Source organism: Amblyraja radiata, chromosome 31 (assembly GCF_010909765.2).
Source record: "Amblyraja radiata isolate CabotCenter1 chromosome 31, sAmbRad1.1.pri, whole genome shotgun sequence".
NCBI lineage: Eukaryota > Metazoa > Chordata > Chondrichthyes > Rajiformes > Rajidae > Amblyraja > Amblyraja radiata.
In genome coordinates, this window is record NC_045986.1 from 24,589,586 (window position 1) to 24,616,103 (window position 26,518).

General features: G+C 42.7%; 1 protein-coding gene across 6 annotated transcripts in view; it reads right to left on the reverse strand.

Moving 5' to 3' along the window:
* camta1 (calmodulin binding transcription activator 1) overlaps positions 1-26,518 on the reverse strand; it is an 880,549-nt gene that overhangs the window by 540,230 nt on the left and 313,801 nt on the right. For all 6 annotated transcript variants that reach the window (XM_033048136.1, XM_033048135.1, XM_033048133.1 and 3 more), the window contains exon 3: positions 146-213. In XM_033048136.1, coding sequence (XP_032904027.1) covers positions 146-213 — 68 coding nt within the window. The remainder of the gene's footprint in view (positions 1-145; positions 214-26,518) is intronic.

Sequence of the window (26,518 nt, forward strand, 5' to 3'; positions counted from 1 at the left end):
TCACAGTTCATCAGCCATGAGGCTTCTGGTACAGAACAACAATTGCATTGCTCATTAAATATTTTAAATAGTAATGCATGCACCTTTGTGACCACAGCTCATTTAGCCATAATGCTGGGCTAATAAAAAATGCATTGACACTTACCTAGTTTTAGGGGATGTTGTTAACCATTCTTCATGTTTCTCGAATGTTATTAAGTAAGCTGCAATTTCCTGAAAAAGACAAATGGGAAAAGACTAATTTAGATGCAAGGTGGAATTCAAACAACATTTACCAGATTTGCTTACATGGGAGTCCCACTCCAACAGGAACCCTGTCAAATATTAAATAGCACAGTTTTTACAGCTTCCTTCCTTTTTATTTGGATACTATAGATACTGGAATCATTGGAATAAAAGCTCTGTCCCACTGTACGAGTTCATTCAAGAGTTTGCCCTGATTCGAACTCGGAGATTTACGGTAATGGCCGCCGCGTCGGTACTCGGTACTCGGTACTCGGGGCTCTCGTTGAAAAATCTTCACGAGTCTTTTCCCGAGTACCTGCCGTCAGCGTTACGAGCCGCTAAGAGACGTCCCCGAGCTCCGACGTACCTGCTACGTACATTCTACGTGCTTTCACGAATGATTTAAAAAAAAACTCGGGAGAGCTCTTGAATGAGCTTGTACAGTGGGACAGGGCCATTATTGTATCATGGCTACCGAGGAGGTTACATAATAAATATGAGTATTCATGAACATTTAAAAAAAGAATGTAGGTTAATAAATTCCTAAAAATACCCCATACACATAGACTAAATTCACAATAACTGCCCTATGGCCACAGAATATAAACCCTCAAGTTTGTTTAAAAAACATCAAAATTATATTGTACATTCAAAAACAACAGCAAACCCAAATCTTTGCTTTTAAAAGCATTTCATTTTTTTACATTTGAGATCTAGACCAAACCCCCTTGCCCTGGAATGTCTCAACCCTGTTGTATCCCCTTAGAACCTCCATCCCCATGCCTGAGATCTGTCCTGCTATCTATAAGGCTTATCCCTCTTCGGTAGCCATGGTACAATCATTGCAATGATTCCAGTATCTATCGTATCCAAATAAAAAGGAAGGAAGCTATAAAAAATGTGCTAGCTCTTTGATGCAGCCATTCAATTAGTGGTGTTCATTCCTAATGAATGCTATAACATTTTAAAACAATCACTCAAATGAATAGCGCCATTGACCTACTCTGCCTTGAGCCTTCAGGATAAGTATGTGATACAAGAATGCCCAGCTGGGTGAACTGCTCCAGCTCGCAGCACGTCCAGCAACCACTACAATTAAATGAGCCAAGTCTCAACTCAATTCAACCACCAAGAACAGTTGCAAATTATTCAAGATTTCTACCGAGGAAATACTCTGGTGAACATATGGAATAAGTGGTGACATTCACTACAATTGGGCACCAAAGTAGACCCAAGGAACTGCAACTGCAGATATGGTGGAGGTGGAGAAATTAAGAATAGGAGATGGCATCGTTGCAGAGGCTGGGTGGTAGGAGATGGAATCCAGTTTTCTGTGGGAGTCATGGCGTTTTTAATACAGGTCCACCACTGATTTTCCGGCACCCTTGGTTCAAGGGCCTTTCTGGATTATCCTTTTTGCCGGACCAACAGAGGTCACAGCCTCTGAGAGGAATCCAACGGTCCCAGAATTGTCCATCTAGGCCGCCGAGGAGCCGAGATACCGTCCCGAAAGGTTGGCCTCGGAAGTCGGCTATGGGAACAGATGTGCCGGCTATGGCCGGGCTGGGATTTCTGAGCCCTGGCCACCAGGGCCAAATGCGACCCGATGATCGGCCACAGAGGTCAGCTATGGCAATGGATCTGCTGGCTCCGGCCAGGCTGGTGTTCCAGAGCCCCAGCCACAAGGGGCAACCCACCACTGAGCGCGGCAGTCCCAATGAGGTCGAGATCGGCCGCCTCACCTGATTTAAGTGCCACATTTTCGGGGGGGACTTCCAAGGGGGATTTCAAGTGCACTCTCATAATTTTGTCCGGATTAAAGGAGGTGCTGGACCACTAGTTGGTGGAAAATCTGGAGGTGGACCCGTAGCTGGAACTAGCTCAAAGAGTTTGAAGGGTATAGACCCCATTCGAAGGACATGGCTTTGAAATGATCCAAAACAGATATGTACTCTTGCAACAATTGTCATAGATGGTGTAAGTCACTCATTGAATGATTAAGACATCTGAGATACTGCGCCATCTATGTCTTCGGCCACAATATCCACCATCTCCTGTAAGTGAACCTTTCCAATGAATCGTTCAAGTACTGTAACAACACTGTCTATAAACAATAGATTACAATTACAACTGAGGTTTCTTGGCAGCATGGACATCCTGCTGGATTATTTCAGCCACTTTGGTATTTAAAGACTTGTCTTCTTAATGGTCCTGTAAAAATCCCTTTATCCCGCAGTAACGTTATGCAAATGCTTTGGATTCAGAAATAACCTCAAGGCTCAGAAAGCTTTTTATAATTTCCCATCCCTTAGCCTAACTGCAATGACAAGTGTGGGCTAATTCTGTACTGTGGATATTTTCAGAATTGGGTTGTGTCTGCCCAACTCATTACTTGTAGGCTCCAATAAATGCTACAATAAATGCATCCTCTTTTTATCACCGTCTCAGTACCATTGCCTCTGCCGTCTTCCAGTTTCAAGCAATGCATTATAAACAGAGCAGGGGTTGGATGGAATACATCACACAAAAACCGAGCAGATTTATACAGCCTCTGACACGCTCAGAACAATCACAAAGTCAGGCACATCAACAACAGGGGTCAATCGTTGAATGATAAAAGAATGTTAAAAGACAACTTCTAAAAAATTTATAGAATTTTGTATGATTGAGTTCCCAGGATCATCACAAACATAACCCATAGGTACAGTCTGTGGAAACCCTGTGCAGTATCTGAGAGAAGAATACAAGGACAATTTTTGATTATTGTTTATGAGATGAGCGTATCGCTGTCAATGCCAGCATTTAATGCTCATCCCTAATTGACTTTCAGGAGGTGATGGTGAGCCTCAGCCCAGAACCGCTGCAGTCCTTCTGATGAAAGCATTTCCACAGAGAGCACAGTTGTGGGATTTATACCTGATAGAGATTAACAAAGGACAATTCATTTCTTAGTTTGAAGATCATGTAACTTGGAGAATCATAGACACATAGAAAATAGGTGCAGGAGTAGGCCATTCGGCCCTTCGAGCCTGCACCGCCATTCAATATGATCATGGCTGATCATCCAACTCAGTATCCTGTACCTGCCTTCTCTCCATACCCCCTGATCCCTTTAGCCACAAGGGCCACATCTAACTCCCTCTTAAATATAGCCCCCCCTCTTAAATATAGAAGAATCAGTACCATGATGGCTTTCAAATGCACTTGCTGCTGCTACCCTGGTGGGAGAGGCTGTGGTCTTTGGAGAGGTGGTGGTTTCAGGAGAGGTGGTGGGTTGGGGAGAGGTGGTGGGTTCAGGGGAGGTGGTGGGTTGGGGAGAGGTGATGGGGTTGGAAGGGGCGGTTGGAAGCAATGCTGACAAGTAATTGCGTTGTATTTCCTAGCTGGCACACACTGCGGGACAACGTGACTGTGGCAGAGAAACCAAACATGTGAGGCGGTGGACAGGGGATATGGCCAACCAGAGGGTTGGCAGCTACATTTCTGTTAGTGGATTCTACTGACATTCTTCAATCCAGTTCCTCAAATTCCTTCTTGGCCCCTCTGACATCCCCCCCGTCCCACCCCACCCGTAATGTTCCACCTCCCAACCAGAGAGCATCAGGAAATGGATGAACTGACGACAGAAGCGCAAGATCGGCAAAATCGGTCTTCCATAATAATGTCCCTTGCGGTTTAAAGGGTAGCACTATCATTTCTCAATCAGCAGAACAAAAAACACAGACAACAAAATCATGAGCATAAAGTTTAGTGTGAATTCCCAGTACAGCAACACAAGGGAATGCTGCATTCTTGGAGAACGAACACCTACACCCCACGTTTATCCAGAAATACATTAAAAAATCCCAGTATTCAGCTCAATAGTTATTTCTCAAACTATATTGGTTGATTGCTGTTGAATGTAGCTATATAACATGTTTCCTGGATCACAACAACAAATGCAGTTGCATTTCGGGACATTCAGAGGTCCTGAAGGGCACTGTGAAAATACAAATTCTTTGTTTCTTTCGCTCTAATCCCAGCAGTAGAACAGCATCCTGCACAGTTCCACCGTGATCTCCCACAACAAACATCACTGAGTGAACTCGCCAATTCGTGCTGAGTTATGGCCAGTTTCTTGCTGCTGATGCAGGTCCACAAGCTCATTTTAGGCTCAGGTCCCAACCACAAGAAACTGGTTTAAAAACCACACACAGTTCGCTCCTCCCTTTGCCTCGATAAACTAGATTTTATAGCCTTCACATAGGCAGTTGATGACAATATAAAAACTTGTTATTCCAAAGGCGTTACTCCATAAGTACAGAATAGCACTTTAAGCAGTGTTGCTTATCCAGTCACCGGCCCCAACAGACCAATTTCACTGAACAATTCTTTCCTTGCTACATAATCTGGACGGTCTGCGTCTAAACCCAAGTGCCACAAATCTCTCTCACCAACACATCAGCAACAAATAGTTCTGGGATATTGATACAAAGAAAGAGGACTGAAAACAATCCTAATAGCTATAAACTAGGAGTCTTCAGTTCCACTGTATTGAAGCATTTCACCTCAGTTTTGTTTTTTGGTGTAAAGTGTAAAGTGGCACAAAATGGTTAATTCATTGTTATAGAACATAGTACAGCACAGGATGAGGCCCTTCAGCCCACAGTGTCTCTGCTGAACCTGATGCCTAGACCTATATATTATATAGAGGAAGCGTATAAGGTCCAACTGAAGCGATTAAAATGGTGTTGGAAGGGAGGGGAGAACCTTTCCTTTCAGGAAATTCCAGAAAAGGGGTTACAACATCAAAAATAGACCTAATCAATTGAGGTGTGGTTACACGAGCTCACGCTTTCTGAAAAATCTGTTGAGGCAAAGAGCTTTGAAAATTAGAAAACTCATATTTTTGTTAAGCAATGATATGAAAAGATACAAATCCAAAGAGATTAGATGACATTAAGTTCAGCTATGAATCAAATGCATGATAAATTATGCTGCATGACGGAGTAGTCGCTGCTTTCCTGAACTTGTCAAAATCTATCCCTGGATCTCCTGTGAAATGCATCTTGTGTCAGCTAGTGATCGGTGAGTATTTGTCTCTACTCCCCTGGCAGTTTCAAGTGTCTGCCTCTCCTCAGAGTCTCACAGAAGTACAAACGAAAGCTCTGCACATCGTTAGACCAACACGCGGTGGAGGGCTCCAGAAAGCATATCTTGGCCCAAGGCCACACCTATCCACCTTCTAGCAGAGGTCATGAGAAATCAGAAGCTTGATTGTATTCCCTGTCCATGGATTGCGGGGCTCCAATGACATTACTGAGATCTGCCAACTCAGCAAAGACTCGGAATCAAATCTTGTAGCTCTGTATGGTTCAATATTTCATCATGCATTTACCTGCTGAATTAACAGGCAGTTAAATCATCGGTTTTTATGCATTCATCTTTTGCATAATTAGAAAGAAGCTTTTTAATTTTCCATGTGATTTGATCACAGGTGTTGAGGTTAAGCAATCCCCAGCGACTGTTACGTTTGCCCAGGGCAGCCTGTGTTTTCTGCTCACTGCAATGTCCTTGCCGTGTGATACAGCTGTGATAAGGACCACACCAGGTGAGCTCTGCAATATCACCTGCCACCTTTCACTGAGCACACAGCCAAGAAGGGGCAGATAGAAGGTGGATAGGGATAATTGCATTTTAAAGTCAACGCAGTAGTTTATAGAAATCACAGTTACAAACATCTGGTGTCCACTTTTCTAGTCATCAAATGATCAAATGATCGTGTGTCTGCCACACTAAAACTGACCGCATCAAATCTGCATGACAATCCACCCTGCTACAAGGTGTGTTCACTGTGGCTCAATCTAACTTTCCTGATCACCGGTACTTGTTATTTATATTACTACAGTCGGTGCAAAGCCCAATGCGCTGACATAGGCTGCAAACATTCCTGCTGGAACATTAAACAATAGATGGTCACGGTATTGTGTGCAAATTGGATTTGGAAAATATTTTTTTACTTCTTTGTCAAAGTGGCTCTTAAAGATGTTCCAGTAGTTTGAACTTGATGAAGGGAGCCCTTCATTACAACTAAATAGCTTTAAACAAAATGATGGTTGAGGCAATGCTGGTCAAGGCTGCCATTTCTTGTCCATCCTTTATTGTCCTTGAGGAAGTGTTGCGGTGAGCTGGCTTCTTCAACCACTGCAGTGCTCGTGATGAAGGCACTTCCACTCACTCTGCTGGTGAAAAAGGGGTTTCAAGAATATACACTCAGTGACAATAAAGAACCATCCAAATCAGGAAGGTACGAGACTGGAAATATAGCTGCATGTTGTGGTGCTCCTATGCCCGTGCTCCTCTTGTCCATTAATTTTGGCTGATATTTCCAAAATTGCAGTCTATTTTATTTCCTTGTTTGGTTATCAGCCCCAATAAAATCAAAATTAAAATTTCTCCTAATTGTCACCCTGGTTTTCCTCGCATAATACATCATCACTCTTGCCCAGCAATTCCCCTTTTTTTCCTCCTCTCTACTGTTCCCCGTTACATGACAAATCAACCTTCCTTTATTTGCCATTTCACACATACAGGACTCAAAAAGAGTCCAATAATGATGTAGAAATTTCTTACCTCCTTTCATTATTGTGTGTGTGTGTGTGTGTGTGTGTGTGATTGTGTGTGTGTGTGATTGTGTGTGATTGTGTGTGAGTGTGTGTGTGTGTGTGTGTGTGTGTGTGTGTGTGTGTGTGTGTGTGTGTGTGTGTGTGTGTGTGTGTGTGTGTGTGTGTGTGTGTGTGTGTGTGTGTGTGTGTGTGTGTGTGTGTGTGTGTGTGTGTGTGTGTGAGATAAAATTCAAGGCAATTTTAAATCCACCAGAATGATTATTCCATGTTTTCTACTCATTTCCCTCACTTGTTTGCAAACTTTCTTCTCCATCCACATTTAGATAGTCGGCACACTGACACTAATAGCATGATTTACATGATATTATCTCTATCCATATGGATTTTCTTTCTCTTTCTGAAAACTGTAAGATAGCATTGTGATGCTGTAAGATCACTGTAATCATCTTATTCTTCTCTGGTTATTCTAATAAGTACAATTGTTCTACCTCCCCCTTTTCTTTCTTAATCTTTTCTAAATATGTTATACTCAATAATATTTATTTCACAGTTCTGATTTGCTACAGCCAAGTCTCTGTAATCACAACTATAACTGCTTCCCTGCAATGCATTATTAACTCCAATTCCCCTGTTATACTTCTGTGAGCACTGCTTTACTGTTTAACTCATATTTGATAGCAATTCCCCTCACTTTATTTTTAACCATCTTTTTATACCTACATTATTCATTCCTGACTGGCTGCCTTTCATGACATTTCCATGGTCACAGCAGGACCAGGATCATACTCCCTGGAGGATCTGGCTCTCAGCGCCTGCTATCTTTTAACCTTCATTTGTTACCGGATACTTGTCCAAATACAGTTTTTATTAAAAATAATGAACAATGCGCTTTAAAAAAAAAAAGGAGTTTGTTATCCAGGAAGTAGAAAATGCCGAGGGATTCTTCTGACCTCTCGTCACATTCCTAACAGATTCCCTGAAGAAACCCCAATTTCCCCAGGGTTATCATTGACTTGTGTTACATTGGAGGAACTGATAGGGAACATTTACATGCTGGTGAAATACTTCTCTTCATCTTAGGCTGGTTAACTTTATTCTCCACTTCTGTGCTCAAGTCTAATTGCTAAACCAAGGATGTATTAAATATATGTGGAGGAAGGAACTGCAGCTGCAGACGCTGGTTTACACTGAAGATAGACACAAAATGCTCGAGTAACTCAACGGGTCAGGGTGCGCCACTGCAGAAAAGGAATAGGTGATGTTTCTGGTCGGAGACCCTTCTTCAGACTGAGAGTTAGGGGAGAGGGGATTTAGAGGTATGAAAAGGTTCAGAATGTACAACATTTATCTGTGCTAATTCCTGGGCTACTCTCCAAGGCAGCAAGGACAATGGACATTCCCTTTTTGCTACAGATTGGCAAAAGTAGAGCAAAGCTGAGGTTAGGTTTACCGAGGTCAGATCGTGGGTGGGCAGCGTAAAGTGAAGGAGAATCGAGACTGGGGTGGGGATGAAAGGGAAACACAGAGCGGTGCTGAGGCCCGGCAGATGGAATCAGTTGTTGAGAGGCCAAAGGACATTGGCACCAAGAAGCAGAGTGATTGAAAGGGTAAAAGATAAAGAGAAGACCATTATCCTTGGGAATCAGAAGATTCCAACTTCCTGGCAGCAGTCCCAGTAAGGTCAGGTCATTTCTGAAGACCACATACACATCAGATGTTTCTGTGAGTGACATCAAACAACGCACCACATTATGGTGGCTTCCATTCACAGACATGTCATCTGCACAGACGTGCTAGCAACAAATGTGGCAGGTAGTCTTCCACTCTGACCTGAAGATGGCCCTCCAGGCCCAAAGATTTGTCCCCTCTGACTAAACCGTTCAATATTCTGAAGACCAAGATCAACTCCGATCTCAGTTTTTCTTACTAAATCCTGTTGCAATGTTCTTTTTAGAAGTTGGAACTGAATTTATTTTTTTAGAATAGAATAGAATCTTTAATTGCCACGCAACCAGGGTTGGTGGTATTTGGGTTCGGTACATGATGGTACACTGCTTTTGCTACATACCACTAATAACACAGATCACCGTAATAAAGTGCATCCATACCACATCACAAATCACAAATCTCAACAACAATACATAGTGCAAAAGAACAAACAAAGACCATAGACAAGACACTGTATACATCAAAAATCATATTATTGTCTAATTATTGGACGGAATTGAGAGTTCTTATTGCTGAGGGGAAGAAACTGTTTTTAAAGCGGGTGGTTTTAGTAGCAAGTGACCTGCATCCAGAATAATCTTCCCACACTGCTCTGAACTTTCACCAATGCCTCAATGAACCATTCAAAGCCTCTACATTGACGCCATGGAGTTAATATTATTCCATCAACATTACTGAATGAGTAGGTGACCCATGCAAAGATTATGCAGATTTTGAGAGATCTTGTTATGGAAAATTTGTGACCTCGGCAGCAGCCAACACACTTCAAAAAAGAACTTCATTAGTTGGATGTTGATTGTCAATTGCAATAAATATAGACAATTCTTTTAGGTTGGAAGAACAAACCAGTGCTTCTGAAGAGAAGAGAGAAGCCTGTGATAAGATAATTGTGCGTGGACTCTGGATGCAGGTCAATGTATTACGGGCAGAAGAAATGTGTTAAACAGAAGAAAATAATAGCAACATCCTCGAAGGGAGAGGGCAAGTGCTACTGAAAAGATTTGCATTTTCTGCATGCTCGTAGCATTTGCTGTTATTATCCTCTTTATATTTTCTCCTAGTAATTGACTGGCCATGTTGATAACAGGCTCTCGTTTGAGATGCTCACAACACAGTCAATAATAGTAATCACGACACCCCTTAGAACAGTGACATGAAATGTGATCCATGTAACAAACAGCAGTATCTTCCTCACTCATGGAACCCGTTGCCCAAAAGCTGTTCTTCATAAATGGACAGAGAGTGATGGTTGGCTATTTGACTGCAGAGGGCATACTTACCAGTGCTGCCCTTGGCCCTAACTGATGGACCATGATCATCCAGAGACCATGATCATCCAGAGATCAGTCCGGAGATGCTAAAGGACATAAAAATAGGCAATAGACAATAGGTGCAGGAGTAGGCCATTCGGCCCTTTGATACAGCACCACCATTCAATGTGATCATGGCTGATAATCCACAATCAGTACCCCGTTCCTGCCTTCTCCACATATCCCCCGACTCCACTATCTTTAAGAGCCCTTTCTAGTTCTCTCGTGAAAGTTTCCAGAGATCTGACCTCCACCGCCCACTGAGGCAGAGAATTCCACAGACTCACAACTCTCTGTGAGAAAAAGTGTTTCCTCGTCTCTATTCTAAATGGCTTACCCCTTATTCTTAAACTGTGGGCCCTGGTTCTGGACTCCCCCAACATCGGGAACATGTTTCCTGCCTCTAGCATGTCCAAACGCTTAATAATCTTTTATGTTTCAATAAGATCTCCCTTTCATCCTTCTAACCTCCAGAGTATACAAGCCCAGCCATTCCATTCTCTCAGCATATGACAGTCCCGCCATCCCAGGAAATAACCTTGTAACGCTGCACTCCCTCAATAGCAAGAATGTCCTTCCTCAAATTAGGGGACCAAAACTGCACACAATACTCCAGGTGTGGTCTCACTAGGGCCCTATACAACTGCAGAAGGACCTCTTTGCTCCTATACTCAACTCCTCTTGTTATAAAGGCCAACATGCCATTCGCTCTCTTCACTGCTTACTCTACCTGCATGCTTACTTTCAATGACTGATGAACAAGGACCCCCAGATCCCGTTGTACTTCCCCTTTTCCCAACTTGACACCATTTAGATAGTAATCTGCCTTCCTGTTTTTGCTACCAAAGTGGATAACCTCACATTTATCCACGTTAAACTTCACCTGCCATGCATCTGCCCACACACCCAACCTGTCCAAGTCACCCTGCATTCACTTAGCATCCTCCTCACAGTTCACATTGCCACCCAGAACAGCCTTTGTAAGGATTTTTCCAGCTGAGATAGAACAATCAGGTTTCCCATTCCGAGCCGATGAATAGAGGCATAAAAAACATCAGTTCACTGAAGAATTTAATTATCATGTCAATGTTTAGTGGGGTCGCTAATTTTTTTAAACTATCGTGTCTTGCCCTTGACCCTTCAACTCTTCACTTCTAGATCAATTGGCTTTGACCTCGTTGATAGATGAAATATACTTGCGTCATCCAGAAACATACAAATGCAGCATGAGTACTAGCGTCACGCTTACTTTAAGGTAGCTTTGAGACAAGAATAGCCCACATGCATGCAGATAACTGGAATGGAAATGGCTCTCATGTGGTCCACAGACTTGCACAGCCTTAACTCCTTCAGTTCCAAACCAGCTTTCAAAAACATCTCACCCATTAATAAGAGATGTTTCGAGAACAGGAGAAGCTAATTAGCCCTTCCACACCAGGCCTTCTTTGTAGATTCAGCCTACTCTCATGCATCCCCATTGCCTCAGAGCCCTCAACCCTCACCTTTCCACCTTCTTACCATATTTCCCAATCTCACATAACCATACCTGTCCAGTTTCTCACTTTATGTCCCAATGCGATGTACGCTCTGTATCCTTCAGTACCACCTAGTGACCACGTCTCAGTTCCCTTCTTCCACCAAGAGCATGTTCATTGTGCCCCATTAACATTGTCCTCCTTGCTAACTAATTCCATGAATGAAAGATATTTGGGTGCATGGATAGATTTCCAAATCCATTCCTTCTCTCAGTCCAAAACCTGTTACCCTTTTTTGGCACTTTAATATTTTGAGTAATGCTCTTTTCTCTCACCATGGGATAATGGTAGGCATTATCAGCCATGATTGAATGGCGGAATAGACTTGATGGGCCAAATAGGCTGTGGGCCGAGCATCAAAAATGTGTTTAGAAATCAACATTCGTGATCCATGTCTTGGAACTACATGAGATTTTGCACAGATTGAGATAAAATATAATTGAGAAGGAAGTCATAACTTTTCAGTGCCAAAAGTTGCACATTAATTAATTAAACTAATTAGAAAATGAGATCGAAAAAGTAAGCACCATCTAGTGTCGCAGTCTCTTTAAACCATATATATATATATATATATATATGACGTGAATATGACTGTAATCATATATAATCATGTATAATTATATTATATAAAAATAATATAATTAATATAATTGTGAGGTTTTTATTTTTGAATGAGACTGCCGCAGAGGTCCTCTTGAACCAGCCTAATTAATGGGCGAGTGCAGTTCCTGTTGGTTCCCCCGTTTACTGAACCCCACTGACTGCCAGTGTACAAAGTGGGGGTCATGGCCATAGTGGGACTGGGGCAGTGCCAGGCTAGGGGGTAGATTAAGGCAGGAAAATGCATAACCCTAACCCGCCCCCCTTCCAGAGTTGCTCACAGCTGGAGCTGGAGCCTCCTTGGGACCGGCTGCAGGCTCTGTACGTGTGGCCCCGCAGCGCGTCCACCTCGGCCAGCATGCCCTTCTGGTGGTGATGATGGTGGGGAGCAGCACTGCCCTGCACGCCGTCCGGGCCGCCTTCCGCACCAACATAGCGCCCGCTCCGTCAGATCACCCACACGCTTGCTGCAACGCCGGCCGTCTGACAGCTCGACCAACCCCTCGCGGCACTCACCGGTGACCCATCCCAACTCTCACCACCCACCGGCGGCCCGACAGCCCGACCGATCCTCCACAGCATCCATCGGCTACCGACAGCCCGACCGATCCTCCACAGCATCCATCGGCTACCGACAAGCCCGGCCGACAGACGGATCGATTGTCCGACACTGACCCTAACCCTAGCTTCACATTTGTTATTTATCATTTTTATTGAGCAGTTCACATCATAACTTTATAAAGATAAATCAATTGAAAAGCATCAGCAAGGTGAGCATTACCTTTATTCCTTGGAAACCTTGTAATTGTTTTGATGTAATGAGGAGGCAGCCATGATCCCCGGGTCCTCGCTGCCTAGCGACCATAAAACAAAGCGCGGGATTGGTCAATTTGCGTCCGACCTCAATGTCAAACGTGCATTGATTGGGAAATTACTACTCAGAAAATTTGAGGTTTTTCTCATATTTCTTAAAAATGTGCAGGTTTTGTTCTTGACAAGTTTCAGGTGTGATTTATATAATATTTTTACACGTTAAAAATTTAGGCAGCTCCGTGACTTGGGTCACGAACCTGAACGAAAAAGCTCCTCGGCCCACAGCCTAAAATGGCCTAATTCTGCTCCTACAACTTATGAACTTATAATGAAAGACTTCACCATCTCTCAGGGCTAGTGTAAGTTGAACTGAGCTCTCAGAAAATGATAATTTCCTTCTCCCCCCCCACCCCACTCCTTCCACCCTGTCGCACTAACCTCTATGCACATGTAGGTGAAGGACTTAATTGCATAATCCATGAAACACATTTAAACTCATCATGGATATCTTTGCCAAGACTGTGAGCAGCATAGCAGTCAGCACCACAGGACACCATAGTTTTAGCCCTGCTGAATCACAGTGGTTAGTCATGATCATTTGAAGTCCAGATCAGACATGACTATGATATCTTGTGTAGAAATACAGCCTGCTGATTCCTCTGTTTTAGCCTTGTTTAGGAAGTGGAATTACTTTGAAGAGATATTGATGGAAATTCAACAACAGTGGAAACATAACAGAGGAGAAAAAGAGAAAAAGGATTGGTGGCGTCTTTTAGATTTGAAGAACAAATCAGTGCCACCAATCCTTTATGGGGGCAAAATGAAACAGCTTATTATTTCATTTCTTTGCGTAAAAGATTATTTTTATTCCATTTGCTACATCCCTGTTTATATTCCTGTGGCAAGGCATTAACTTGAAAGGTGTCATTGAACGAGTGCTGAAATGAGTTAAGTGGCTGTACTTAATTGCAGATTAAAGTACTCAAGTGGATGACTGCGTTACTGCAGAAGCACCATTTGAGTTTCGTGTCTGTTTCAGGATTGGTCTTCTCGGCAATTCCAAAAGAGCTAGGAGATAATGTTTTAATCTGCCTTTTATAAGAGAATGGCATCTGAAAGTGATCTGCAACAAACTAGGTATGGTCACTAGGTGGCAGGCACTATATGTAAAGCATGATCCCACAAACACAGTGTGACAAATCATCAGACCATCTATTTTAACGATGTTGGTTGGGGTATTAACATTAGCCAATAAAACAGCACAGCACAAAAAGTGCAAAGAGTGCAACAAGGTAAATTGGAAGATCGGGTAATTCATCACTCACATACGAGAGGTGTTCACGAGTCAGATAACTGCAGGGAAAAGGCTGTTCATGAATCTGGCGGTACATGCTTTCAATCTTTTGTCAACTCGGTCCACAGTCCACGCTCGGTCCATGCTCTTTGTTCCAAAGTCTGCTGGACGTGGGGGGTGGGGTGTGGTGGAGACGTTCCTCAAAATAAGAGAAGGGATTCCATGCCAGTGGGCCACGTGAGGGGCAATGGTGTGGGGTATAGGTATAGGTTCTTTATTGTCATTATAACATGTAAACATGTACAACGAAATTAAAAATGCCAACCAGTCAGAGCATCATTCACACATTATCTAAAAGCTAACGATACGTAAAAGAGAAATATCTGAAATAAACAACTAAAATAAATAACATGAAAAAAAAATTTATGGGGTAAAATTATGATTTGGGGAAACTGTATTGAATGTATGTATAGCCTCCGAGAATGTCGGATGGAGTTTTGTATGGATCATGTATTGTATATATTTACTTCTCAAGTAAAGTATATTTTGAATTTTTTTTTAAATCTGTCTAATGGGTGTGAGTCATCCTTGATTAGAAGACAACGTGAACGGTTGATGGAGTCAATGGAAGGAGACTGGTTTATGTGATGGTCTACCATCACAATTCTCTACAATACCTTGTGGTCTTGGGCAGATCCGTTGTCAACAAACAAGATGTGATGCATTCCGATACGATGCTTTCAATGATGGAAGTGCGGACATTGGTGAGAGTCATTGGAGACATGCTTACTTTACTAAGCCTTCTGAGGAAGTAGAGTCATTAGTGTGATTTCTTGGCCATAGTCGTCAATGTGACTGGACCAGGACAAATTGTTGGTGATGTTTACTCTTGCGAACATGAGGCTCTTGACCTTTTCTACTTTAGTACCACTGATACCTGGGGAAGGTACTTTACACCAGTAATTCCCAACCTGGGGCCATATGGCAAATTTCAGGGCGGCCACAGAAAAAAATTGGGATTTAGGGGGCCACAGGTTCAATGAATGGGGGGCACAGAGCTACCACCCTGTTGCCTCCTAAATTTCAGTTCTAATAAATTTAAATCTATGTAGTTGAAATATTTTTGATGTTTGTGGAATAGAATAAAGGAGAATATGTGTGCAATTAATAGACACTGATATTTTTATGGAAGGTATTATAATATTGAAGTACTTTTTTTCCGCTAATAATGTCAGGGGGGTGTGGGGGGCACAGAAAAATTAAAAGATCCAAAGGGGGCCATGAGCTAAAAAAGGTTGCGAACCACTGCTCGACACAACTTCTTGAAGTCAATGACCAACTCCTTTGTTTTTGTGAGGATGAGGTTGTCTTGTCTCCTTGTTACTAAGCTCTCTCTCTCTCTCTCTCTCTCTCTCTCTCTCTCTCTCTCTCTCTCTCTCTCTCTCTCGCTCCTTCTTGCACATTACTGACCTCAATCATCCCAATACCTCCTTCCACTTCAGTTGGGAAAACACATACGATTTGTTATAAATAGACTGCCTCCAACCATCTGGAGAATACAGAGGTCACACCCAATGTCCTACCACAGCCAAGGAGTCTGGCTGCTCCTCCCTGTTGAGTTGAACAGTAATGACTGTTTTGTAATGTAGCCTGTAAGGGATAATTGGAATTTAGATGTTAAATTAATTTAAATGTAATCTCAGCTCACCAACATGAGGAAATATGAAATGCATTGGCCTTCAGGGTTAGCGATTCACAGCATCAATTTATAACTGTTTCTATCTTCGGGTATCCACAATAAAATATTACTGCACATTTCAACTCTGCCATGAAACCACCAGGATTTTGTTGTGTCTCTGCATTGATACCACCATAGCATTTACTCTTTTGAATTCCCATTCTTAACTCCTGAACACGCAATTTCCCATTCTCCCGCTGTCTTCCTATCCTTATATCACCCAGTGACTGAAACAAAGCTCACCACACCATCTTGTACAATCTCAACTTTAACACTGCACAAGTTCCTCCCTCTTCCCTTCCACACCCAAGTCCTGAATTCATCTCAGTCACTACTTTCTCAGTAAATCAAACAGTATTTTATACAGGCACACGAGACTGCAGATGCTGGAATCTTGAGCAAAACACAAATTGCTGGTGCAGGTCAGGCGACATCCATGGAGGGACTGGACGGCTGACATTTCAGATCTGGAACCTTCTTCAGACTGATGGGAGTCGAGGGGGGGGCAGCTGGTAGAGAGGCGTGAGGAGATCCAGGTGAGGAGGGTTTGGTTGGCACCCACATTTACCCGATCCCCCCCTTCCCACTGGTGCACACCCTTCTTTCCACTCCCCACCCACCCACCCTCCCCTCCCCGGTCCTTGTCACTTTGATACTTTCCCCTCCTCCACCTCCAATGTTTGCTCATTTCCCGCCCCTCCCTACTCCGGAGATCCGCCATTTTCTATTCCCCCATTCCCATTTGCTTCCGCCCACCAACACTCCTCCGGCTTTACATCCCACTCCCCACCTTTCTTCATCATCACATTTTCACCATTTGTCTTCCTCACCACCAGCCTTGGTTACTTTCTCCATCCTTGCATCTCTTTGCTTTTGTAAAAGTCCTCCTTCCCTCTCCCATCCGACTCATCCATCAATCAGTCCCAACTCACCTGGATATACCTAGTGCTTGCCAGCTCTTGCCCTCCCTTTTCCCCTCACCTATTTCCACCTACTATCTTCTTCCCTCGACAGTCTGAAGGGACCTGACCTTGTGGGTCTGTATTTGCAATGTGGGTTTTCTTACAGATTGCAAATGAATATATGGTGCATTCGTTTTCCATGTTTACCATAAATTGTTATTGGTTATTTGTTTCTCCAAACAGATTGAATTCAAATTAATTCAGGTTTATTGAGGCTGAGACATGCATACGCCACCTACAACAAGGATTAACCACCCTTACAAAGATATAAATACCCATCCGTCGGCCCACACCCACATTAATGCATGATTGCCCTGAACTGACACATAACAACTCTTATTTATATACGTAGCACCTTTAATGTAACATAATTAACGCAAGCTCCTTCACAGGAAACTATTTAGATTAGAAATGTTGCACTCAGTCACATTAGGACACCTTAGAGCAGATATCAAATGATGTGGGTTTTATGGAAAGACTTAAAGGAGGAGATTGCCAGATTTAATGGACCACAGATAACTCAAAGGGTTGTAAGGTTGAGGGAGGCTGCAGCCAAGGTAGAAGTGAGGCTATCGAAAAGTTTGAAAATAAAGTTGAGACTTAAAACAAGGCATTGTTCAACTGGACCTATGTTGGGCAGAAAGTGTAGTCATGGTGGCTGCAGGTTAGAACATAGCCACCGAGCTTTGGATGAGTTCAAGTCTGCAGAATGTATGTAAGGCAGGCTGGGCAGGGTAGCATGGAATTAGTCAAACATAGCTAGCAAGGATTGACACAAAAAGATGGAGTATCTCAGCGGGGTAGGCAGCATCTCTGGAGAGAAGGAATGGGTGACATTTCGGGTCGAGACCCTTTTGTGTCTATCTTCGATTGAAACCAGCATCTGCAGTTCTTTGCCACACAATAGGTAACAAGGACATAGATGAGGGGCTTCAGTAGCAGATAGGCAGGGCCGGGTGATATTACTGGAGGTGGAAATAGGCTGTCTTAGAGATGTCACAGATACAGTATATCACTCAAAGCACATCTCAGGGTCTAGAATGATACTCGTGTTGCAGTAATCTGGATCAAGTTCATGCAATTTTTAGTACCAATGAAGAGGGTTAAAGAGACTTAAAGCAATGCTTTTCATCCTCCCAATATGTGGTGCGAGTAGATTTCTACACATCCACTGAATGCTGGATAAATAGTCTGACAAAAAATGGTTGTCAAATAAAAATGGATGTCATCAACATGTTCTCAGATGATATTGCAACGTTGCAGCATGTTGATGAAAGGTAAATAGAAGCCAAGGAGGCATAAGCGATGCAGATGCTGGAATCTAAGCAAGCAGAGCAGGAGCAGGAACTCAGCAGACCAGGATGCATGATGATGAGGGAGGATGATGAAGGGTCTCGACCCGAAAGGTGATTGTCTATTTCCTGCATAGTGGCAGGACTGGAGACTGGACTGGAATAATTCAAACAAGGACGTTGGGTAAAATTAGCCCAACTTGGAAGGCTACAACAGTTAAAAGACCTTCGAGAGTGAAGGAAGGCTGGAGATAGTGTGAGGTTGACAAGGTCAGAGGGTCAAGGGTTTGTTTTGCGGCTGGGTCCATGACATCAGATTAAGTCGTCAGGGGAACAGCTGAAGTGAGAAATCCATTTGGAAGATCATCCTGCATGGGGACAAGGAGGTTGGATGGTCAACACAGTCTAGTTGGAATAGTGTTTAAGAAGGAACTGCAGATGCTGGAAAATCGAAGGTACACAAAAATGCTGGAGAAACTCAGCAGGTGCAGCAGCATCTATGGAGCGAAGGAAATAGGCAACGTTTTGGGCCGAAACCCTTCTTCAGTTGGAATAGTGTCTTGGGACAGAAGTGTGTATTTATAGACAAGCTCATTTTGAGTTGGCTTAAGCAGAGATAAGGCAGAAAGGTGTATGTGTGTTCAGGGCTTCAACGCTGGATGGGCCTCCATAAACACAAGTCCTTTCATGGGGTAATTAGTAATGAGCAAACGACTTTTAGCACCTTTCAGCAAAACATACGATCACATACCTTGGTCACACGATCAATTGCACGGCATATGGCCAGGGTGATTACTAAACACCTCCTTCACACTGACATTATCGCACCCATCTGACAGCACGCCGTTGTTCACAGTCCATCCTCACACTGATACATTAACACACCCGTAATCCTCTCATTATCACCGTTGTTAACACACACTGTATCCACACACTCACCTGCCTCCAGACCTACAGCACAACACCCATCTCTCTCACACAATCAGTGCACCCTCGACCACCATAACATTGAACTTAACACACACTCCATTCACACTGACGTTATTGCACCCATCACCTGCACACACTGTTGTTTACAGTCCACCCTCACACTATGTACTAACAGTGTCAAACACGCACAATCCTATCACACAGCAAGCTCTTCAAGTGACATTAACACAATGCACTTAAAATTTTGCTTAAAATGTTGTTTGAAATCCCACACTATTCCATGAAACTGTTTATCTTTTAGCTCAAGGTTTATGGCTAAATTAAAATATCAAAGAACGTCTTGCAAGAAAATGACAAATTGAAGATTGTATTGCAGTGCCTCCCCTTGAATGGAAACCTCTCAATGGATGAAAAATATCTTTGCATTTGTAAAAATTATCCTCTCAATAAATATTTTACTTAAGATGTTGGGTCGGTACAATTTTTCCTCCAGGTATTTTAATTTGTTTCATACTTAAAGACAAGATAAAACTTGGAATGATTGGTTTATATAAGCCCTTAGACTCAAAAATAACAATTGGAGAAACAAAACAGAAGCCTGAAGATATCTGCTGCTTCCTACTTTAGCTGGCGATATTTGCAAATCTGAATGTATGCATAATGCAAAAACGTTCCATTTTCTCGCCTTTGGCCAGAGCCACAACACAATGTCTGGCCCAAAGAGACATTGCAAGATATGTCCCAGATGATTTATTGTTTATGTGGCTTTCTGGATTGCCAGTTGACTAAACATCAGATAAACCACATCTTAACACAGAGCATCTAACCTGCTCATCAAAATGATATATCCCACCACAAAAATCCATCAAAAATATTTTCTTGCATGGATCAGTCCTTTCTGAGGAAAAGATGATGAATTTATTTTTGGTCTCCGACTCTGTGTCATTGTTCCAATGTTTACCACTTAATTTTAGGCAACATCCAAGTTCACGTTTTCCAAGCACATAATTACATGATGTGCCTCAATATCAACTCCTCCACAGTGTGAGAAGCAATGGGTTGATTGTAACTTAGAACAGTCAGGAAACCACTGAAAGTTAATTCTTGCTAAGCAAAATCAGCAGAACAGGTAATGGTTATCCATTAACTTAGTCATAGTTTAATGCCACCAGTTTGCTTCTCAGAGTTTAGTTAGGTTCTTCTTCTTCTTGCGTATGGCGTGCACTGCCTAAAGTTGTAGGACAACTTGTTCTATATGATCTTATTTGATTGTGCACGCCAGGCTGATTGCATTCGTCGAAACAGGGCGGACCACGTGAAAGTTGCAATCTCCCACCCCTTTAGCTTGGTTTAGTCTATTGTTACCTGTGCCGAGGTACAGTGAAAAGCTTTTATTGCGTGCTCATCAGCCACGGGAAAGACAATATATGATTACAATCGAGCCATTCGCAAAGTACAAATATATGATAGTTTAGTTTAATTTCGAGATACAGAGTGGAAACGGACCATTAGGCCCCCCGAGTCTGCACCGACCCGCAATCCCGACACATTAACACTACCCTACACACACTAGGGACAATTTTACATTTTATATCAAGCCAATTAACGTGTGTGTGTCTGCCTGCCTGTGTGTCTCTGCCTGTTTGTGTGTGTGTGTGTGTCTCTGTGTGTGTGTGTGTCTGTGCGTGTCTTTTTGTATGTGTGTTTCTGTGTGTACGTGTGTGTGTGTGTGTGTGTGTGTGTGTGTGTGTGTGTGTGTGTGTGTGTGTGTGTGTGTGTGTGTGTGTGTGTCTTTGTGTACGTGTGTGTCTGTGTGTGTGTGTGTCTTCGTGTACGTGTGTGTGTGTGTCTGTGTGTGTCTCCGTGTGTGTCTCTGTGTCTGTGTCTTCCACTGGAGTGAAGGTAGCGCTGGACACTTCAACAGTTGAATATTCCTTCGATGTAATGCCTACAATTCTATCATGCAAAGATTCACAAGAACAATGAAGACTCGGGAGGGCTGAAGCTTGATTCAGTGTTTCATCCTACACACCACAGCGAGAGAGTCTTCCTCCAGACACATGTCCACCTTAATGTTCCACTTTTCCTGAGAGGCCTCATGTCTATTTATTTATTTATTTATTTATTTATGTATCCATTTCAAGTTAAAACAACAAGCTCATTTCCCAAACGTCCTGACGTCATCTTAGTACCTAAATTTTTTAAACGTGAAGATTGGATTGAAACCGATTTGGAAAAATTCTGAAAACTAATCAACAATGACTATATTTCAGTCCAAGAAGCGAGTATGAGATAATTCTCTCACCTGGAGGTGATTATAATATTTATTAAAAAACTCACATCAGTGAGCATTGATTTTTTTTATATGAAATCCCGCTGGGAAAAAAATATTACCATAAGTCATTTGCTAGCCCCGGAACGAATCACATTGGTGATTTACCACAGTTCCCAAATATCTCAACACTTCACAGAGACAATCTTATTAATAAACCCGGGACTTAACTTGCCAGGTTGATTCTGCTGATTGCCAATTTCATTTGTTTTTACTGCTGTAAAATAAGACAGCAATTAACTTTCTACACACTGAAAACACAGCACAATAAGGCCGATGAACAACATTTGTTTAATGGCATGTTGAAGATGATGAGGCAAGAGGTCGGGACAACACTGTGAATTGGAAATTGGATAAACGATGTCTTTCTTTTCACATTGCAGAAAATAAATTGTTTTGAAAAAACTCACAGATCAGACCAAGCACTTCAGCTTAAGAAAATGTATGAAGCATTACTTTATTCGAGGAAATGCCATGGTCAACAAGGTGCAGAAATGATTTGGAGTGGAGAGGAAAGCATTTCCAAGTGCCCAGGGATCCAGCATCACCATCAGGCTGCCCAGTAAAGCACAGGTCAGATGCTGATTAAAGATTGCGTGCCTCAACTCCAGCATGACAAAGTGTCCTCTAGAGCACCTTGGCAATATTTTCCATTTCACACATCAATTGTCCTGTAGCCTGAATGAGACTCTGCTGTTTAAGAAAAAAGAAAAAAAATCTGCAGCAGTATTTTTGTATTGATAAAGTGCTTCTGACTACGAGCGATTGAAGATCAAAGGGCCTCGCTGCCTGTAATGCCTCTTGAGATGTCCTGACGTCATCATAGTACCTAAATAACTACAACTCTTCCTTTCTGAACTTCAGGAGGTCCCAAAGCTCTTTGCAATCCAAGTTGTACTTTTGGAGATGCAAGAGACTGTAGTTGTTAGGATCTTGAGCACATTTCACTCCTCACCTCACTTTCGTCATCTGCAGCCCCTCGTCTTCCCCAGATCATCTCCAGTCTATGTGATCATCTCCAACCTTCTCTCACTAACCTGATTCATCTGCCAAGCAATCCCTCTTCATGTGGATCCACCTATCACTTGAAGTTCTTGCCTCAACTCTTACTCTCCACTTTCTACCAGCGTAAAGAAAGATCTTAACTCAAAACGTCATCTGTCTTTACCCTCCATTGATGCTGCCTGACCTGCTGAGTTCCTCCATCACTTTGTTTTCTTTTTTATCATGTTGTACGTTTTATGTAAAGTACGAAAGCAGGCAACCAGTTTGCACACAACAAGCTTTCACAAACAACAATAGATAATGAACGGATCTTTCTGTTTCATAGATACAAAACGCTGGATTAACTCAGCGGGACAGGCAGCATCTCTGCAGAGAAGGAATGGGTGACATTTTGGGGTCCGAAACATCACCCATTCCTTCTCCCCAGAAATGCTGCCTGTCCCGCTGAGTTACTCCATCATCAGTGTAAACCAGCATTTGCAGGTCCTTCTTACTCATTGTTCTTCCTGATGGTTGAAGGTTGAATATCATTCCGGATACTAAGGAAGTGTCCCTTTTCTTTGAGTAGCACTGTGGGATTCCTCACATGTAACTGAGGAGAGGGCTTCAGTTCCGCATCATGCCTGAAAGTTGGCAGCGGAAATGGCAGCTTAGATTCTGGGTTCAGATCACGGAAGTGGGAACTTAAAAAGTAGTGCGAGTGCAGGGTGCTCCACTGACACCATGCCCATACTCCTCGTGGAAGAATCATAGTCATAGAGTGATACAGTGTGGAAACAGGCCCTTCGGCCCAACTTGCCCACACCGGTCAACATGCCTCAGCTACACTACGCCACCTGCCCGCGTTTGGTCCATTTCCAAACCTGTCCTATCCATGTACCGGTCCAGCTGTTTCTTAAATGTTGAGATAGTCCCTGCCTCAACTACAAAGAAGTTCTCCAAAGAGGTTTAGATCTGTGCAAATTCACTTCAGGAAGATGCCTTATTTCCATGAATCAAAGTTCAACCTCAGCCAATCAGTCTGGGTGCATTAATAATGATCAACATAAACTTTTTTTTTTCCAAGCCAAAGATTATTAGAACATAAAAGAAGGTACACAAAATTGCTGGGGAAACTCAGCGGGTGCAGCAGCATCTATGGAGCGAAGGAAATAGGCGACGTTTCGGGCCGAAACCCTTCTGGGATTATTAGAACATGTTCATTTTAACCACAAGAAACTAATACAACTACAGCACCTGAGAAAGAATGAGTTAATGCCTCAGGAAAAGGAGAAACAGCAGCAGGATGGGTCTGATCTTAATTCCAGTGGGGGAAATTGGACCCGTTGGTTTCTTTCTGTTTAGGAGTTTCTTTGATTTGAACCTAGACTGAGATAACGTACTAATTCTACAAAAAATCGAGTTGATTATAATCCTTGGAAAGCCAGAAATATGTTAGTAAATGAGATCTTGTCCGGGATCAGAAAAGAGTGGAGAAAAGGGGAAGTAAACCAAAAATGAATTTTGAGGTAAGAGTTGTTGCAGCACTCCAGTCAAATATATATATTTCAGAATGTCACTGTTCATTAGCAAAGAAACAAACTGCGAGAGGAACTCCAGATTTAGTCGACTCCAGCAACTGCAGTCTCTTGTGTCTCTGTGTCACTGTTTATTACCATAACAGCGTCCTGAAAGATCCATGTTCATTATCCAGATACTGTCAGAGGTTATGAAAAATATTTGCCTACGTTGGTTTTTTAGTTGAAAACACAGGCAAATTCAGACAGTGATTTTTCGAAACCTTAGTTTAGTTTAATCTTACAATGATGGTTTATATTCCATTACATAGCTTTGAAAAAAATCCCTCTGCTGTGCCCTGAATACCTACCAACACCGATAAGATTTCTGTTTTCGAACCATTCCTGCCACCCATTTTACCCCCCTGAAGACTCATGCCTTCTCTCCCTATTGAAATGCCCTGCTACTGGCATCTCAATTGAGGCCAACTATTCAACTGATTGCAATCAAGCCTGGGATTTTCCTCTTCATTAGAGATACTCATACTCAGTGAGGAAGCTCCAGGTTTGTTTCTCATTGTAGCCAACGAGTTGAATTGCAAATGTTTCTCCTGGTGGAAAGGCTCAGATTCAAACTTCTTTTCCAAGGACCCATTGAGGACTGTACGTCAGAAACCAACACTGATATTCAGCAGAGTCTTGTGTCCAGGAGCTACCAATACTACCTAGTTCAGAACATGTGCACAGCCTGTAATTCAGGATTCTACAGCACTATGCTAAGATGATGAGTCTAATTTCTCTCTGACAAAATGTCCTTCAGTCCATTTTTCCATTGGAGACACCTTCATGATGCTTCAAAAGGAAATTTTGACCAACTGTCTTTTGCTTCCTTTGTGAACATGTGTATCTACATGGGAGTTGTCAGTGCCAAGGATTCTGCATTTTAAATACTCCATTTGGATGTTAAGATAGATGGCTTACACAAGGGCAGAGCTTCTAATGGAAATTCTTCCTTCTGGTTTATCCACTGCTATGATGTCCACAATTACATATTTTGCAGTGGAAAGACCCATTTGCTCCCAGTTTAGATGCCAGTAGGGTACAGTCCAGCATGCGACAGTCTACAGACAGAGAGTGCATCAGCAATTTGTGGCCCAAGAGGATCAGGAATACTCCTGTTCAGCCCACAAGTTTGCCCCATGTCTGCTCCACCATATTGTATACCTCTCCCAACTAGGGCATTGGTTTGGATCTCCGCCCCCTCCAAACGCCAGAGATGGGGATAAGACTCTTTCTCTCCCCGGTGAATGTAGTTGGCTGAGATGTGTTTAACCTGGCATCATGTTCAGCATGGACACTGTGGGCCGAAGGGCCTGTTCCTCTGCACTACGGTTCTCTGATCCAAAACCGCTCTGGTTTCACTAAAACCTGCCCAGATTTTATTACTTTGTCACTTGTAGCTGCATCTTCATCTAAAAAGCCTGAAGCTCTGGAATTCTATAAACCTCTCCACCTTACTATCCTGCGGTTTGTTTTTCAGCATTTAGAGACATTCGAATATCTCCTATTAGCGCCAAATTTTCTCTCATTCTACTCCTGTGAGGCACCTCGAGAAGCCACCTTTAAAGAGCTGTCCTTCTTGAGGTAGCTGCCATTTTCACCATAGCTGGCCAGTACGTGGCTCCAGACCCACGCCACACAGTTGACTGCAGAGTAATTAAGAACTGGCAAAGCTTAGCCTTGCCAGCGGTGCCCATTTCCAAAAGACAAATGTGGAGGAAGCTACCCTCTTTGAAGCATAGTGGCATCTTGTGTGTGCTTCTGTGAGAGGAAAGATCTGCTAATAAAATAAATCAGGGCCTGTAGCAGAGGGCAGTCGGTGATAAATGTTGTGCCTGACGACCATAATAGTGACATATTCAAAATATGAGCCAATTAGAGGGTTCCAGATGTTATCCCGTGTAAAATTGCAAATTATCTTGTCATTTCAGACTAATCAGAATAACTCCACCGTGGGTTGTGAGCTGTCTTCGAGGTCTACCTAAACCTCTCTAATCTGCAGGGCCCCACATCATGACAGACATCAACAATCAGTCCCAACACATACAAGCACAAGCTCATCAACATCAGTTTCAATACTGGCCCAGCGGAAAAGTGAAATGAGAGGAGAATAAAAAAACGAATGAATAATTAAATGTTACCTGCTGTTCTTGGACGAATTAAAACTGAAATAAAATATTGAAATTCCCTTTTCCCAGGCCTGACCCAAACTCCAAGCTCAACTGCACATCCCATGCTTTAGCAACACAAACTGCAGATGCCTCCAGCTGTGGCATTTATTGAGTTTGTTTTTTAGGGAGGAGAAGGGTTTGATCATGAGTGTCTTTTATTATATTCAGGGGAACTGCTGATAGCCAAGGGTGAATTGCAAGGCCTTGATTCAGTGTTGGGAATTCAAATGACAACTTTAATACCCAAGATTTAATTACAGTCTTTCACTTTCCACTGTCTTTCCCTTTCCACCTCGGTTGAGTTTTGAAATAGAAATGAGCACTGCTGAATGATCAGCTGGCCAATGTGCTACCGTTGTGATGGAACTACACCAGATTCAGACATGAATACAAAGAATGAGAATGAGGAGCCGGGGGCCAAA